The sequence below is a fragment of the Heterocephalus glaber genome, unplaced genomic scaffold (genome assembly GCF_053883595.1).
Source record: "Heterocephalus glaber isolate CG9 unplaced genomic scaffold, H.glaber_assembly_v1.0 deba00001781, whole genome shotgun sequence".
Lineage (NCBI taxonomy): Eukaryota > Metazoa > Chordata > Mammalia > Rodentia > Bathyergidae > Heterocephalus > Heterocephalus glaber.
In genome coordinates, this window is record NW_028258467.1 from 2,512,354 (window position 1) to 2,525,752 (window position 13,399).

The 13,399-nt window shown below is 49.6% G+C and overlaps 1 protein-coding gene across 2 annotated transcripts in view; it reads right to left on the reverse strand.

The window, feature by feature from the left end:
- Ift140 (intraflagellar transport 140) overlaps positions 1 to 13,399 on the reverse strand; it is a 95,802-nt gene that overhangs the window by 5,321 nt on the left and 77,082 nt on the right. For both annotated transcript variants that reach the window (XM_004873746.4, XM_004873744.4), the window contains 10 exons: positions 9,280 to 9,457; positions 8,149 to 8,339; positions 7,544 to 7,639; positions 7,165 to 7,297; positions 6,934 to 7,077; positions 6,232 to 6,360; positions 5,871 to 6,053; positions 1,365 to 1,571; positions 916 to 1,128; positions 659 to 825 (listed from right to left, as the gene is read on the reverse strand). In XM_004873746.4, coding sequence (XP_004873803.1) covers positions 659 to 825; positions 916 to 1,128; positions 1,365 to 1,571; positions 5,871 to 6,053; positions 6,232 to 6,360; positions 6,934 to 7,077; positions 7,165 to 7,297; positions 7,544 to 7,639; positions 8,149 to 8,339; positions 9,280 to 9,457 — 1,641 coding nt within the window. The remainder of the gene's footprint in view (positions 1 to 658; positions 826 to 915; positions 1,129 to 1,364; positions 1,572 to 5,870; positions 6,054 to 6,231; positions 6,361 to 6,933; positions 7,078 to 7,164; positions 7,298 to 7,543; positions 7,640 to 8,148; positions 8,340 to 9,279; positions 9,458 to 13,399) is intronic.

The window sequence follows — 13,399 nt, forward strand, 5'->3', positions numbered from 1 at the left end:
CTCAAGATCCCGAGTTTGATCCCTGGTACCAAAAAAGAAAAAAAAAAGTATCCTATTAAAAACAAAGGAGACATGGGCTGGGGATTTAGCTCAGTGGTTTCACTGCCTGCTGCGCAAGTGCAAGGACCTGAGTTCAATTCCCGGTACCAAAAAAAAAATGGAGACAATGTGTGGCCTTCCTAGGCCCCTCCTCTGCATAGGCCTGCAGCCAGTCCGCTGGAGAGCTCCCTAGGGTCCATACCACACTGTAAGGCACAACAGCCCCTCCCTTGAAATTACCCTACCTGAATCCTGCATGCCTGATCAGGTCCAAGGCTCCCCTAAGACACGGCTCCTGACCCAAATCTGCTTCCTCCTTCTCCCCTCCTACACCACTTCATCTCAGTATCTCTGCCTGTTTCTGAAATAGTCCTCCCAAGATTGTGCCTAGGCTCCAAGGGAGCTCCTTCCAGGAGCTCAGATGTGTCTCAGGCTACAGTGAGGGGCCTAAGTTTCAGTCTTGGTAACTGCAAGTGTCTGTTGCAAACAAAAGCTTGGTCTGATTTCTTGCAGTCAACACAAACTCCCTGATAAAGGAGAGTGGACTCATAGGACAAACACAGAGAGGGTCCTTAAGCCAGCTTGCCACTGCAATCTGCCCTGCACCGTGGGGACACACCTGCGGGCCTGGATGAATCGTTTCACCAGTGTCATCTTGCTCTGCAGCTGGGCCAGCTTGGTCTCCTGGTCCAGGGGGCTCTTGGCCTTGGCCTTGGCCAAGCACTTGTAGGCCTCAGTCAGTGCCCCATGGGCCTTGCTGTAGTTCTGGTATTCATCAATCTCCACCTGTGCCGAGGAGACCCATCAGGCCAGGGTGGGGAGAGGGAGCACCATCCTCCACCAGGGCCCTGCTGGAATCCCCAGGAGGGTCCATACCTGGGCACAGGCATCATAGAAGCCAGCCAGGAGGTCCAAGGCCCGCCCTTTGGTGTAGAAGCTGATTATGTTCTTCATAATCTCTGGCTCCTTCCACCAATCCAGGGACTGCAGATAATTGGCAGCCATGATGTAGATTTCCTTCTGCCTTGAGACACCCGCAAAGAATACAATTTTCTCTGTGTCTCCAGACTTGAGCAGTGCTCTCATGGCCTAGGCAAGAAAGAGCCAGGTCAGGAGAGCAGGAGTGGACCTGAAAAAACTCCAGAATGGTGGTTCAACTGGCCGCCACAACCAAGGATGAGCTCTACACATGCTGCATGCTTGGCTTCACCAGAAGGGCAGAGAGACCTCTGTATCACATTCCCCATGGGCTCCCTCCAAAGTCCTGACCAGAAGGCTCACCACAGAGGCCAAGGGAGAAGCATGTCAGGCCTGGCTGCCCTCACCTTCAGCTTGTTCCCAGCCTGCGTGTACTTCTTGGTGGCTAGGTGGTAGTTTCCTTGGCGCATGCAACAGTTGGCGATCTGTTCTAGCAGCTCACGGCGGGACTCCTCAGACAGGACCTTGGAGTCCTTGGGCACAGTCATCTTCTCTGCCATCTCCTCAGTGATGGTCATATTCTGCTCCAGGCACAGCTGCAGAGCCTCATGATACTGCAAGAGTGCCAGGGAACAGACGAGTGCATTACTCTGGGCTGCCAAAGAGGCCAAGGTCCCAGGGCCCTTTACATCCCATCTGCCACCCTTTGGAGGAAGCCAAATTCCAAGGCTCTATAGGGGCCACAGTCTGCAGCTGGGCCAGCTGGGAGAGGGACAAGGATACTTCATATTCACCAGTATAAAGGACACAGTCTTACTCATGGGACCTTCTCTCATACTGTCATTCTAGATCTCAAAAGAATGTATTTGCTGTAAGAAGGAAACTGGCAATTTTTTATAACCCCCTTTAAGATTGAAAAAAAAAATATATATATATATATATGATGCCTTAATGAGATCTTGTCTCTAAGTTTAAAAAACAGGTTGGGCATATAGCTCAATGCAAAGGCTGTAGGTTTAATCCCCAATACTGTTAAAAAAAACCTTTATGGATGTATGTAGAGGGGTGTGTGTGTGTGTGTGTGTGTGTGTGTGTGTGTGTGTATATAGTTTGTAGGTTTTGGGGACTGAACTCAGGGTCTCAAACATGCTGGGCAAGTGTACTCACTACCGCCGATCTATATCCCTGCTTTAAATTTTTTTTGTGTGGAACCAGGGATCGAACTAGGGGCCTTGCACTTGCCATGCAGGTGCAGCACCACTGAGCTACATCCCAGGCCCAGAACCAAACTTCCCCTCTTTAAATTTTGAGACAAGATCTTGCTAAATTGCCCAAGGTGGCCTGGAATTTGTGGTCCTTATGTCTCAGCAGCTGGGATTACAGGGCATGTGCCTCCATGCACAGAAAATTCTATGTTCTTAAGGATGTCTTGGTAAAGAAGACTTCTGACTTGAGGTGAGTACATGGGTTTTGTGACTGCTCCATAGTATTCCATGATGCTGAAGAACCATTAAGTATTTAATTCATCCTGTTGATGCACAGGGAAGCTGCCATCTTTTGCTGTTATAAACGCTTCTGTGGAACATGCCCTATGCACTTACATTACACATGTCAGTGGAGAGGCATTCCAGGGCTGGGAACATAGCTTGGGGTACAGCATGTGCCTACCATGCATGCATGGAGCCTGTAAAGGTAGGTCTCTAGCATGACAAAACAAAAGGGGAAACGCTGCATTACTAAGAAAAGGTATGGGGAGAGAGGTATATTTACCACTTGTGGTGGGTGCTGCCTGCTGTAACTTGCTGCAGTGCTGGGGTATGTCCGTTTCCTTGTGGGATTCAACTTGTCACCTACTGTACCAATTCCTGAAAATTATGTCTCCTTTTTTTCAGTGTTAGGGATTGAACCCAGGGCCTTCACATTGAGCTATATCCCCACTCCTTTGTAAATTTTTTTCTTTTGAGACAGTTTTGTTGAGTTACCCAAGCTGGGCTCAAACTTGTGATCCTCTTGCTTTTAGCCTCCTGCATGCTGGGATGACAGGCATTTGCCTGGCTTCTCCTTGACTTTTGATCTGTGTTTTATAATGAATAAGGCTAAATATTTTATGTTCAAGTACCATCCGCATTTCCTTTTAGATAAAACTGTCCACATTCTCTGCCCTTTTGAGTTGTTGGTAAATTTTGTATTAGTTAATAAGAATTTAAGAAATATTAAGAAGCTCACCAGGGCTGGGGATTTAGCTCAGTGGTGCTGCTACCTGCCTTGCAAATGCAAGGCCCTGAGTTCGATTCCTGGTACCCCTCCCCCCCAAAAAGTTCACTTTTGGGATTTAAGTAAAAAAAATTTCCCCCATTTTACAATTTGTCTTTTGGTGTTCTTTTTTTCTTCCATGAGCTATTTTTACTTTATTTTAGCTGGGGTTTTTTATTTTATTTTTTTGGGTACCAGGGATTGAACTTGGGACCTTGAGCTTTCAAGGCAGGCGGTGGAACCACTGAGCTAAATCCCTAGCCCCAGGATAAACTTGAGGGAGGCCTTTTTTGGGGGGGGGGTACTAGGGATCGAACTTGGGACCTTGCGCTTGTGAGGTAGGCGCTGGAACCACTGAGCTAAATCCCCGACCCTACTTTTTTGTTTTAAATAGGGTTTCATTATGTAGCTGAGGGTGACCTAGAATTCACAATCTTCCTGCCTCAGTCTCCTGAGTGCTATTTGCACATCTGTGTTTTCTTTTTGGTACTGGGATCAAACTCAGGACCTTGTGCTTGTGAAATCTGTGTTTTGTTGAATTGGGTAGTCTTTCCTGTTGTGGCCTGTGGGCTTTAAATCATACTAAGAAAAATCCTTTGCGGGCCGGAGATTTAGCTCAGTGGTTTCGCCGCCTGCCTTGCAAGCACAAGGGTCAGAGTTCAATCCCCGGTAGCAAAAAAAAAAAAAAGAAAGAAAAAAAAAGAAAAATCCTTTGCTACCTCAAGACTGAGATGCTATATGAGGAACTGCAGCTTTGCTGCTACACTTCAGCTCTTTGTGGAATTTGTTGTGGTGCAGGACGTGAGCAGAAAATTAACTCTACTTTTCCCAAATGGATTGATGAGGGTGCCCTTCCCCACTGCAGTGCAGTTCCCTTCATCATAGGAGGAATGGTCAACTGTGACAGTCCTGGATTCCTAACATTCCTCATGACCTAGACACTTATTTCTATACCAGACTCCAGGTGTCATAGGTTTCATATAATATCTTTTACTGTTTAGGTTCCATAACCTTTTTTTTGTGTGTGCCAGGGATCGAACTCGGGACCTTGCGCTTGCGAGGCAGGCGCCGGAACCACTGAGCTAAATCCCTGGGCCTATAATCTTTTATTTTCCAGATTTTTCTTGGTTATTCTGAGTTAGCCAAGTTTTCTCACTGAATCTAGGAAGTCAGTGTATCCAGTCAGTGAGCCCTTTTGGTCTTCCTCCTGGGTTTGGATGAAGTCAGCAGGCTGCCTGGGGAAGTACCTTCATGTGTGTATTATGTCTTGCTAACCAGAAACATGGTACACGTCTTCTCAATGGTGCAAAGATTCTTTTATCAGTAGCAGGGAACAAGACTGCACACCTACCTCTGGCTGCAGAACAGAAGAGCCTTCAATAGTGCAAGCTAATCTCAAATGGTTAACACTTTCCATGTTTCCATCAGGTTTCTATCAAGAATTTTTACCTAAAAAAGATGAGCAAATGCACACACCCATTGGATTGGCTACTCTCAAAATAAGACAATGTGTTGGTGAGCCTGTGGAGAAACTGGAAGCTTTCTACACTGCTGGAGGGGATGTGAAATAGGGCAGTTGCCGAGGAAAGTCCAGCAGTTCCTCAAAAATTTAAACACAGAATTACCATTTGATCCAGCGAATACACCTGTTTAAATACCACAGGAATGAAAGGCAGGGCCCTGAGGACACTGTGTTCACAGTGGCAGTGCTCATATAGTGCTGTGATGAGTGGGTCATGACAGTGTGGTGCATCTAGCCAATGGAACAGCATTCAGCCTCGGAAGACATGGACTCCTGACACCTGCTCCATGCAGAAGGACCTGGAGAACATGAGCTGAGAGAAAGCAACCAGACACAAAAAGCCAAATACTGGCTAATTTCACTTACAATAATTTCCTACAGGAGTCAAATCCATAGACAGAAAGAAAGTGGGTGGGCATTGTTAGAAACTAGGAGAGGAGGACTAGAGAGTTGTTAAATGGTTTCATTTTGAAAAGTGGAAAAGTTATGGATAATAATGTGAATACATTTAACATTACTGAATTGTATGTCTTAAAAATGGTTAAGGTAGGGCCAGGGATTTAGCTCAGTGGTTGTGGCGCCTGCCTCGCAAGTGCAGGGTCCTGAGTTTGACTCCCAGTACCAAAAAAAAGGTTAAGCTAGATGTGGTATGCACACCTATAGTCCCAGCTACTTGGGAGGCTGAGGCATGAGGATCTCTTGAGCCCAGGAATTTGAGGCCAGCCAGTTAGATCATGTTTCAAAGGTGAAAATAAAACAAGCTAAGATGGGAAATTTTTTTTTTTGGTACTGAGGATTGAACTCTGGTCCTTGTGCTTGCAAGGCAGGCAGCGGAATCACTGAGCTAAATCCCCGGCCCTTAAGGTGGGAATTTTTATGTTATGTACATTTTACTGTGCACACATAGAAATGTGCACAGACCACCTTCCTGGTTAGAGTGGAAGGTTTGTGAGGTGGGTGGGAAGGCTGCCCTCACTTATTGGTGTAGTACACGGAGAAATTGTTCTCAGAGCCCCTTCTCCTCTAGTATAGGGAAAAGCCAGTCTTTCTCAAGAAACTGTAACCATGAGAGACAGTAGTGTCCCCACTCTGGAGCCTGGGTGCTTGAGTGTGTGGCCTGCATCCACCAGCCTTGCACCTTCTTGGCAGCCAACAGCAGCTCCACGGCCTTCTCAAACTGCTTGTGCTCAATGCAGAAGTCTGAGCAGCGGGACAGGAGGGCAGGGTCTGACTTCTCATCCAGGTCTTCTGCTATGAGCTGTAGGGCAGCAAACTGCTGGGTAGCAAAGGCCAGCTCCAAGGCCTTGGAGAAGTGACCAGCCTGTGGACAGCATAAAAGTCTTGAGTAGCTGCTCAAGCCCCAGGGGCCCAGGAATCCACCCAGCTGGGTCTCCTCTGGCCTGGCAAAGGCAATTGTCTCTGGTCTCTACTGGGCCTGTTGCCCTCCCTCTACTCTGGTTCTTGGGCCACTGACAGGAGCTGCTTGCAGGTCTCATTACCTTGTGATACAGCATGACTGCCCTATCCATCTGGTCACCCTTCTCCTCATAGTATCGAGCTGCCTCTATCATATCTTCTGGGGAGCTCAGCAGGGCCAAGTTCATTAGCTGATCATCCAGGCCGTTCTCCTGGAGGGGAAGAGGCAGGGCTTTGGGCAGCTCCTGTTTGACACACCTGAGCCTACTTACATTGGTGAATATGTGAATATGCCTGGGTGAGAGTTCAGCTCCCTTTGGTTTGGTGAATTGCCAGGTGATGTGCACCACTGTGGTTTTGAATGGTTACTGACTGTGTGTAAACAGGATGTGCAGATGCTTTTGGCTCTGTTTTATACAGTATTGTAAGAAATGCATGACACAGGGAGTCTTTCTAGAAATGAGACCTGGTTGGGACGTTTTATGAGGGGTCTGCCTATTTGCAAGCTCATGAGCAGTGACCCGGCCTACTTTTGGCTCAGGAGCCCTGAATAGTGGACATACCCAGTGATAATTCAGTGCTTTGCAAATAATGTCAGATGGAAGAAGAGGGGCAGGTAGGGTGAGAAGTAAGCAGTGGAAAGCAGTGGAAAGCAGTGGTGGCACCCGAGTATTCACAATATGATTCAACTTTATGTTTGAAATGTTCTTAATATAACCTTGAAAACAGACAGGAGCTATCTGCCACGTGCCCCGGTGGCACTTCCAGGGGCTACTCTGCAATACCTTGCACAGGCGGATGGCGTTGTTGAAGGCCTGTGCCCGTGTATAAAAGCACACTGCCTGCCTCACATCCTCCTGGCTCTCGTATTGTCGTGCGAGGTGATAGGATGCTGCCCAGTTTCCAGTCTCGTTGGCTATTTCAGCAGCCTGGAAAGACGCAAAGGACTCAGGAGGCCTGGTCTCCACTCAGCAGCCTTACTCTATTGGGTGGCAGGTTCTGTGGGATATGCTCACCTTTGGAATGTTGCCCTGAAAGCAGTGAATGCGGACCAAGGAGAAGTAGTCCTGAGCCAGTTCATAGTAGTGCAGTGCAGCATCCATCTCTGCCTGACTCTCCAAGTACTGGGCCCACCACCTCCACAGTGTCCTGTGGGAGGGTCTCTTTCAGGGTCTCTCTCCCACCAGAAATGATGCCCCCATTAATCCTCAGGTTGGCAAGGGAGATGCAAGAGACTGGCAGCAAAAGGCCCCTGAAGGAGTCTCTGTGTCCAAGGACAACTGCTGGGAACCAAGATGCTCCCCATTCTCACACAGGAAGCAAAAAGGAGCACCCTGCTAGGCACCACAGCATGCCAGGACCACTGCGGAGTGCTGCCCCGCTGGGGGCACTTACTTGTCCTTCATCTTATTGATGTAGAGTTCCAGGGATTTCAGGTCCTCTGCAAGCATCCTGGGTACCTCAAAGCGGTGGGTGTCTGACTTCTCGTAGCTGTGGAGGGAGAAGACCAGAGGACCTTGTTCCCACCCATCTTGCACAGATCAAAGACCGCATCATAGAAGTGGCTCAGGGTAATGGCCTTCAACAACTGCTCCTGGCCAGCACCTCTGGAGCCTATGAGCTGTGGTCAGGGACAGCATGAGAATCCCAATTGTGGGAGTAGATCTAAGCACAGTCTCTGCTCTGGAGGAGTTTCTCTGTAGCCAGGCCCCAAGGTGGCCCCTGTGTCCTTGTAGAGGCCTGCAGGTCAATCTGCCATAGCAGCTGAGATGGCAGAATAGCTGTTTTTCAGTTCTTCTGACATTGGGGCCAGGATGCGAGATGGTTGTTCACATCCCTGTGGCTCTGCTCCACCCTGGAACCCATGGTCCCCTAGACAGCTCCTCACTGAGGAGGATGCTGGCCACCCTAAGAACCACATTGGCCACCTGAGGCCACTTTTTGAGTGTGCCCTCACTCACTCAGTGTGCCCACCCCACAGCCCCTGCATGGCCACTCACTAGCTGAGGGCCAGGCTGCAGTCACTGTTGGCCTCCAGGTGCTTGGCATAGTTATAGTAGGTGGTGCGCAGGTGCATGCGGTCATACTGCTCAGCCACCTCCACAGCTTTCTGCAACTGGCCTGAGGCCTGGAAGAACTTGTTCAGGAGGTCATAGCGCTTACATTTCTTGTATAGTTGCTCTGCATCCTCCTAAAAAGAGAAGGGTACATTATGGTAACACAGGGATGGGGCTTTGGAGAAAGACTGTTCCACAGGGAAGGTGACAGCCACCAGGTACCCTGTCATGAGTGCCACTGTTCTTCAAAGCTCATAGCACAGGAGAAGGCACTAACATGAACTCCTGAGGAAGACACACAGTACACACCAAGGATAGACAAGACACTTCAGTGGCATGTAGACACCATGGATAAGGCTGATGTGTTCAAGACAAGTGCCACACAGCCACATGATATTCCTGTTGCCTAGCTGAAGAGTGAGACCTGTGAAACAGGTCTGACTCTGTTGAAATCTGGGCCTATCTCTCATGGGAGCCCTTGTCCCCTGCCATGTCCTCATGGAACTCCTGTGCTCCCCACAGATGAAGCCCTCTGGGGAGTGCCCACCATGCAGTGGACGTGGGGGTGGCAGCCTGCCCTATCCCCCTTCTTGGATTGGGAGTATTTGTCCCCCACTGCCCATGTATACAACAAGCCATGTGATGCTGTGGCCTGTAGCTGGGTCCCCAGCCTATGCCTCCTGGAGGTATGTCATCCTCTGTAGACCTCACTGAGAAAGATGTATGCAGTGAGCTCTTACAAAGTGCAGGATGGAGGAGGCCAGCAGCTCAGAGTCTCCTCAGGGCCCTCTGTCTTAGGGCTTAAGGGGTTTCTTCAACCATTGGTCTGAGAAGCACTACCAACTCCGCTTTGTGGCTGCACAGAGCACTGAGAAGCCTAGCTACCACCTCTATCCACTACCTGCCAGCTTCTGCCCCCATCTCCTGGCCCCTGGGCTCTCCTAGCCTCTGCCCCGAATCCTAGCAGGTCTGTTCTGCAGCCTCTGACACCTTTTCTGCAGATCAGCAAAGGAGTATGGTGGAAATGCATACCTTCCTTCTTCTGCCTTCTGGGACAGTGTCTGTCCCACTTACCAGCATGCCCAGCTGTATAGCCAGCATGGCCACTCTGGCCTCCAGTTCTGGCTCCTGCTCAGCCTCCCGCAGTGCTTGAGCCCCACGGGCATGGCCCATGTTCCCTAGGCACACTTTGGCAACGTCCAGCCGCTGGGTCTTCACACACATGCGTGCCATGTTCTCCCAGACAGCCTCACTGCAGACAGAGGAGACAGGGCCCTGTAAGGGTCTGGCCCAGCACTCCAGTCCCCCACCCCTTCTTCCTCAACAATCTGTCCACAGGTAGGGCTACCAAGGAGCTTCAGGCATGAAATCTTGGTCTTAGGATTTAAATACCGTGTTTTTTTTTTTTTGGTACCAGGCATCGAACTCAGGACCTTGCACTTGTGAGTCAGGTGTGGCACCACTGAGCTAAATCCCTGGCCCCTAAACACTTTTCTTTAAATAAGCAGAAATCTAAAGCTAGCCTTTCTTCTCCATCCTGAGTGCTAGCTGAATGCATGAGGAAGGGGTATGGGGATGAAACCAATGGTTTCTCACTGGTCCAGACAAAGCCATCCCCAAGTGGAATCTCTGGGCCTCAGCCAGGATCCTGTGGGACATCTATCAACTGGGTGAATAAGGATTCTCCAAGACATCACTGGTCCTAGAGATCATAGCTAGTAACAGCAAATGGGGTCTAGTGTCAAGTCCAGAATCTCAAGTGAAGTAGTCTTATGCACAGCTCTGGTGGGTTCTCCAGAACTCTATGTTCATGTATAGAACAGACAGAGCCTCTGTGGATGCCCTGGGTTTATGGGTATGCTGGGGTTCATAGCTATCCTCCTAGGCCTGCTGGGCAAACTCAGTGTGTGAGGCATATGCAGTCATTTCACCAACAGCATTATTGTGGGTTTTTTGGTCTGTATTTTTTTTTCTTTTCTTTTTTTCCCCGGTACCAGGAATCAAAATCAGGACCTTGCACTTGCCAGGCAGGCATGGCACTGCTGAGCTACATCCCTGGTCCATTATTGTTTTTTTGAGACAGGGTCTTGTTATGTACTGTAGTTTAGGCTGACCTTAAACTATGTAGCCCAGGCTAGACTCAAACTCATGGCAATCCTTCGGCCTCAGCCTCTTGAGTGCTGGGATTACAGGTGTGTGCCACCATGCCCAGCTAAGACTTGATTATTATTAACTGTCCTCTCAGGATCCATTGTGAGGGAATTGGGCATGGCCTCCTTTCCTTTGCCTTGTACTGACAGCGTAATGCTTCATGTTTGTGTCCAATCATAGAGAAAAGACATAAGTAAGCAGAGTAACCAGGGAGCTGAGTAGGCAGAGCTGGCTGACATTTGCTTGCTTGCCTGCTGGCAGGATGTAGTTGTCACCAGTATCTGCCTTCTTAGGAGGTAGGAGACAAGAGACCTGGCTTGGTATCACTGTATGCCCCGGCCCTGTGACAAAGATCTGTCCACGTCACCGAGACGCCCTACTATTTGCACACCTATTTCCACTGGGAATCAAAGTCTCCATCAAGCCAGGGTTCTGAAAAGCATGCTCTGGAAGTGCAGCCCCCAGGCAGGGAAAGAGCTGGGAAGGCCAAGACAGGACTGAGGCCTGTGCACAAACTACAGGGAGGGCGGTGGCCCTCTTTCAGCTGAGTTCAAACCTGCTAGAAGGGCCTAGATCCAAAGAGATGGCTGCAAACTTCCTCCACAAAACCATGTTGTGCTCTCAGCAGCTGCCTCCTTCTGACCCAGGATAGTCTCAGCCCCCCATGAAATTCCTGACATTCTTTTTGTGCACAACTTGCTGAGGACGGGAACAGTTGTAATCCCAGCCTGAAGTTCTGGGCTTTGTGCATCTGACATGCATTCCAAGAAGTAGATACCACCCTCCCCAGCCCTGTCCAAGTCTTGAGAATTTCCTGTTGTCTGAGCCAGTCTGTGGAGAGCAATCTCATCTGCATTTCATCAGTTCCCAGGCATCTAAAATGAGAAGCAGATGCTACTTCGGAGGAGGGAACAGCTCAAGATGGCCCTGGTTTCTGAAGAACTTGAGTTCTGCAGAAGCTTGTTTGGACATGTCCTGAGTCAGGACAGCAGGGAACTAGCACCCTGACCTTCTGCCTACAGCAGACTTGCCACTGCTCAGTGTCCCTGTTGCTTCTGTGCTCTGGGTGATGCTCCTTGTTTGTCCAAGTAGGGAGGAGAAGATGCACATACAGGAGCTGCAGTCAGACCACAAGGCACAACCAAAACTAGCAAACAGCAGGAAATAGGAAGGGGCCTTCATGGAGGAATGAAGGCCACTGGCCTGGCTTTAGGTCTTCTGGGTATGTGCCAAGTGGTTATATGAGTCTTAGATACTCTTGAGGATAGCGTTGCACTACAGGAAGGGTCCTTCCTAACTTAAATTCTGCTCCTGGGTTCATTGCTCTCTTGTGTCCAGCTTCCCACACTAAGGGCACAGGGACCTGGAGGTCTGATGGACCCCATGGAAGTGCAAGGAGGCCAATGGCGGTGGCTGTACACTGGGACATCCAGGGTCCAGCCACCTAGGGATGCACGGGGACACCTCTGTCCACCCTCTATGAATAAAAGCCAGGCCTTGGCCTCTCCCACGCCATCCCTCCGTCAGCCGCAGAAAAGACAAGTGGATTAGCCCAAGGGCTATGTCTGGGACAATCACATGTCCTCTGGGTTTTGAAACTGCATGCTTTCTTCTCACTGGAAACTACCTAAAGAGGAATGATTTAATTAGGGAGGGAAATTGATCTCTCCTAGTGGAAACTTATGGAAACATTTCCTTTTTAAAGGCATCTGCTGCAGGCTGTGGTTAGGAATGTTGAGTGTTGGAAACACACTCCAAATGTGCTTGGTGGGGGATGTGCAGGAATGATTGAATCCAAGGGTCTTCTGAGCCATGAGGTAAGCAGAGGGCAGATAACACCATGGTGCTCTGCACTCCTTGGCAAATTTCTAGAGCTGAGAACTTGACTATAGAGAGGCTAGAGCAAAAGAACAAGACAGAATACCAATTTCCTTGAAGAAGGGAAAGTAGAAAGAAATGTGCTGGACATCCACTACAAACGCCAACAGGAAAGGCCCTAAGATATGTATGTAAAGCCCCTCAGGGAACTGATGGACAGATGTTTCTCACAATCAAAGATTGGTCCAGTGTTGGTCAGAGATAGAGTTCCTGCCCTTCAGAAACTGGGAAGCCTGACTTTAAATGTGGACATGTAGAGCTACATTTGGCCAAGACAGTGAACCCAGGAAATGGGGGTGAGCTTCAGGGTAGCCACCTGACCAGGGCTCAGCATGGCAGTGCACAAAGGCAGGAAAGGATCAGAAGGCTGTGCTGTAACCACCCATGGCCTAGCCGGCAACAGAACTTGTGCATGAATAACGTCTTGAGTGCCTGTACTTGAGAACAGTGTACATGGAATACAGCACCTTTGTCTCTGTTCATTAAGGTAGAACACAGAGCATCAGACCCTCCTACAATGGCCATCCTCCAGCTCTGAAAGGTTCTGACAATGGAGAAGTTCCAACTTTCAGTAGCTTTGGTTGGCAACATAACAGCACACTGGGCCACAACCCTAGTTCTTTGTCTGGCCTCAAGAGTGACTGTCACAGCAGCAGCAAGCATGGCTGGCCAGAAACCACATGTGCTCTGTTTCTGGCCCCTGCATGGAGCCCTAACCCCTTATGTCCAGAATCCCACCCCTTCTTGCCACCCCGAGGTCAATCCCAGCCAGTTCTCCAAGGGGGCCCCTGCCCTGTCAGGTCTGGGTGCACTTGCTCCCTTGAGATCTGTGATTTTCTGCTGGGAGGCAACACCCTGCCTGAGCAGTGCCTCCCGACTTTGCTCCCGACTTTGCTCCCCCCTCTCCTCCCTCCCAGCACTCATGTCTCCACTTGAAGGCAGAATCCCTGTGGGGAGGAGCTCTGATACATCATGGGCTCGTGGCACCTACTGCACAGAAGGCATGCCTGGGTGGCTTGGTGCCTGGTTCCTCAGAATCCTGACTGCCTATGGTATCTTCAGCTTCCCCAGGTCCTGAGCCCAGCAGCTGGCCAGGCTTAGAAGTGACAGGTGAGCCAAGTGGCCTACCCAGTATCCCCACCTTCTCCTCTAGGACAGGAAGGCA